General features: G+C 32.4%; 1 protein-coding gene across 1 annotated transcript in view; it reads left to right on the top strand.

The window, feature by feature from the left end:
* Positions 1 to 445: 445 nt before the first annotated feature.
* LOC117118068 overlaps positions 446 to 2,621 on the top strand; it is a 6,598-nt gene continuing 4,422 nt past the window's right edge. The window contains exon 1 of the mRNA XM_033262557.1: positions 446 to 538. Coding sequence (XP_033118448.1) covers positions 454 to 538 — 85 coding nt within the window. The 5' untranslated portion in view covers positions 446 to 453. The remainder of the gene's footprint in view (positions 539 to 2,621) is intronic.

Genomic DNA, 2,621 nt, shown 5'->3' with positions numbered 1-2,621 from the left:
CATTCTGGACTAACAGTGAGATTTTTATGTTTTATTTAAAACTGAGTAGCCAGCCTATGATCATCATTTCAAAATATAATATATAAATAAGATTTTTTTTTTAACGTGAGAGATAATGATGTTTATAGATTAATTTATACTATTTACTAGCTATATTGTTGACAAAAAAATGTTATACTGTATCACAATTAGTCTTGCTTGAAAATATAAATTTAAATTGTGTCTTAGAAGAAGTGAAGTTGTCCTTTTAATTATTATATTGTATGTATGGTTTTACTTGAAAATCATCATTAAAAAACATTGAAATATGTAATCTTTATGTATAAAATTATTATTATATGACATGTTATTGTGATTAGTTATGTGTGTTGTTGGTATGTTTGTATTCCTTTACCTTATTTTATGTTTGTCTTTTAGTTGGGTGAAACTGTTATCAGTTATTTGGCACAGCATATGTATACATCAGCATTGAGATATGCATTGGAAAAGTCTGCAAGCAAAATAAACACAGGAGACTATAGTGGTGTAATATTGGACGGTAAATAAAGTTAATATCATCAAATTCAATCACAAACCTGAGTCAGCTAAACTGGTTGTAGCTACTGGTGTGTCCACAAAGAATTTTCTTTGGCAACTCCATGTCAGACTTTTTCATTTTGAACTATTCCATTCCTCAGGGTTCAATTTTGGGACCTCAGTAGTTTTTGTTAAATTTTAACCTTTCTTATCATATTTATGCTGATGATAGGCAGATCTATATTTCTTTTAAACTTGCTGAAGAATTTGATGTGAAGATTGAATCTCTCAGAAATTGTATTTCTGAGTTGAAAACTTGGATGTCCGAAAACTTCTAAAAGTAAATGAGCACAAGACAGAATTCATCGTCTTGTTTCCCTCAACAAAGAAAATATACCAAGACCTCCACATCAACATTGGGGAATGTCAGATCGATCAACTACCTCATGTATAGAATTTGGGTATTACACTTGATTCTTCAATGACTTTGAGTTAGCACATTCCCAAAATCACCAGTCCTCAACATATCACTTGTGCAATATACATGCATTTGTTACCTCAGATCTTGACTTTGAAATTCTCTTGTTTTTTTGGTTTTGAAACAGTGAAACATCACTCAGTGTTTTCTGGAAACTTTTTATTTTGTATACAGTATTTTTGACTAAAGTTTTTTTTCACATTTCCTTTTTCAAATATAAAACAAGGGAACATTGTTCTCTGGTAATAAAACCATGGTCGACTAACTCCCCTCCGTAGGTAGGTCTACGTACGTGTGCTGCGTCGTCGTAGTCGCCTTAAAAAAAACGAAAACAGCTCTTGGTGTAGTACACGAACAGTGTCTTGGCGTTGCCGTCATGGTCCATTAGTTCGTAGTAGACTGGCTGCGTAGTCAAAACAAAAAATGCCTATTATAAACAATACAATAGTGATGTAGATGGATTACAGGCCAATTATCTAATCTTTTATGCTGTAATATACAAAGTAAAAACCGACAGAGATTAAAGCGGTCAGGTGTTGAGATAGTGGTGTTAAAGATTAAACAATTCTTAATTAAGATTACATAGTAGAATAGTAAGATGGGAAACAGACCTAACTACACTATAAGTGAATAATTATGAAATCTTAAAATGTAAATGCTGGAATATATGAATTAAAAATTCATTAACCAATATGCTTATAAATAGGCTTATACAATGTACAGATAAAGATATATATACATATAAATTGACATATAAAAATAATGGTATGGTGTTAATAGAGAAAGCATATAAGATGTCAATTGTGAACTGAATAGAGATGGTTAAAATTAATTGTATGGGAATTTTTAATCACTGATAAAATCTATATCTTTATTGAGGCATGTCGTGTGGGTTTTGTGTTCAAAAGTTTGAGTTTGGAAATGCGGCGATCGTTCAGAGATTTAAAGTTATTGGCTATGAGTAGACATCTCAAATCATGGATGTTATCCTTAGGAGAATTGAAATGTGTGGCTATTGGAAGGTTCTTACCTGTGCGGATTGATGATTTGTGATTATTAAATGAATGAGGTTTTGTGGTGATGCGTGAGGATGTGAGGAGGGGTTTCATATGGCAATATTAAATGTAATAAGCCTCGCTGTTAAATATGCACACATATTATCACTAACAACACAATCACACTCCCAGTCACTAACCACAAAATTCACGCCTCTCAACTCACATGTGACTCGACTACCAACATGATTTACATCATAATTTGTAATGCATGTGATCATGGCACCTAGTACATCGGTGAAACCAGTGGATCTTCTTTTAGAAGTAGATTTAATAATCGCAAATCATCAATCCGCACCAGTAAGAACCTTCCAATAGTGTAGTTAAGTCCGCTTCCCACCATATTATTCTACTATGTATGTTTAATTAAGAATTGTTTAATCTTTAACACCATTATCTCAATACTTGACCGCTTTGATGTCTGCCAGATTTTACTTTGTATATTACAGCATAAAGTATTTGATAATTGGCCTATATTCCATCTACATCACTATTGTATTGTTTATATTGTACAGTATACAACTTGCAACAGCCAATCTTGTGCATTCAGTAAAACTGATGAAGGCCAGAGG

This window comes from Anneissia japonica, unplaced genomic scaffold (assembly GCF_011630105.1).
Source record: "Anneissia japonica isolate Jap-2015-1 unplaced genomic scaffold, ASM1163010v1 scaffold26968_len25018_cov109, whole genome shotgun sequence".
NCBI lineage: Eukaryota > Metazoa > Echinodermata > Crinoidea > Comatulida > Comatulidae > Anneissia > Anneissia japonica.
Note: the sequence above shows the minus strand (reverse complement) of the source record. Positions and strands in the feature narration are given on the sequence as shown.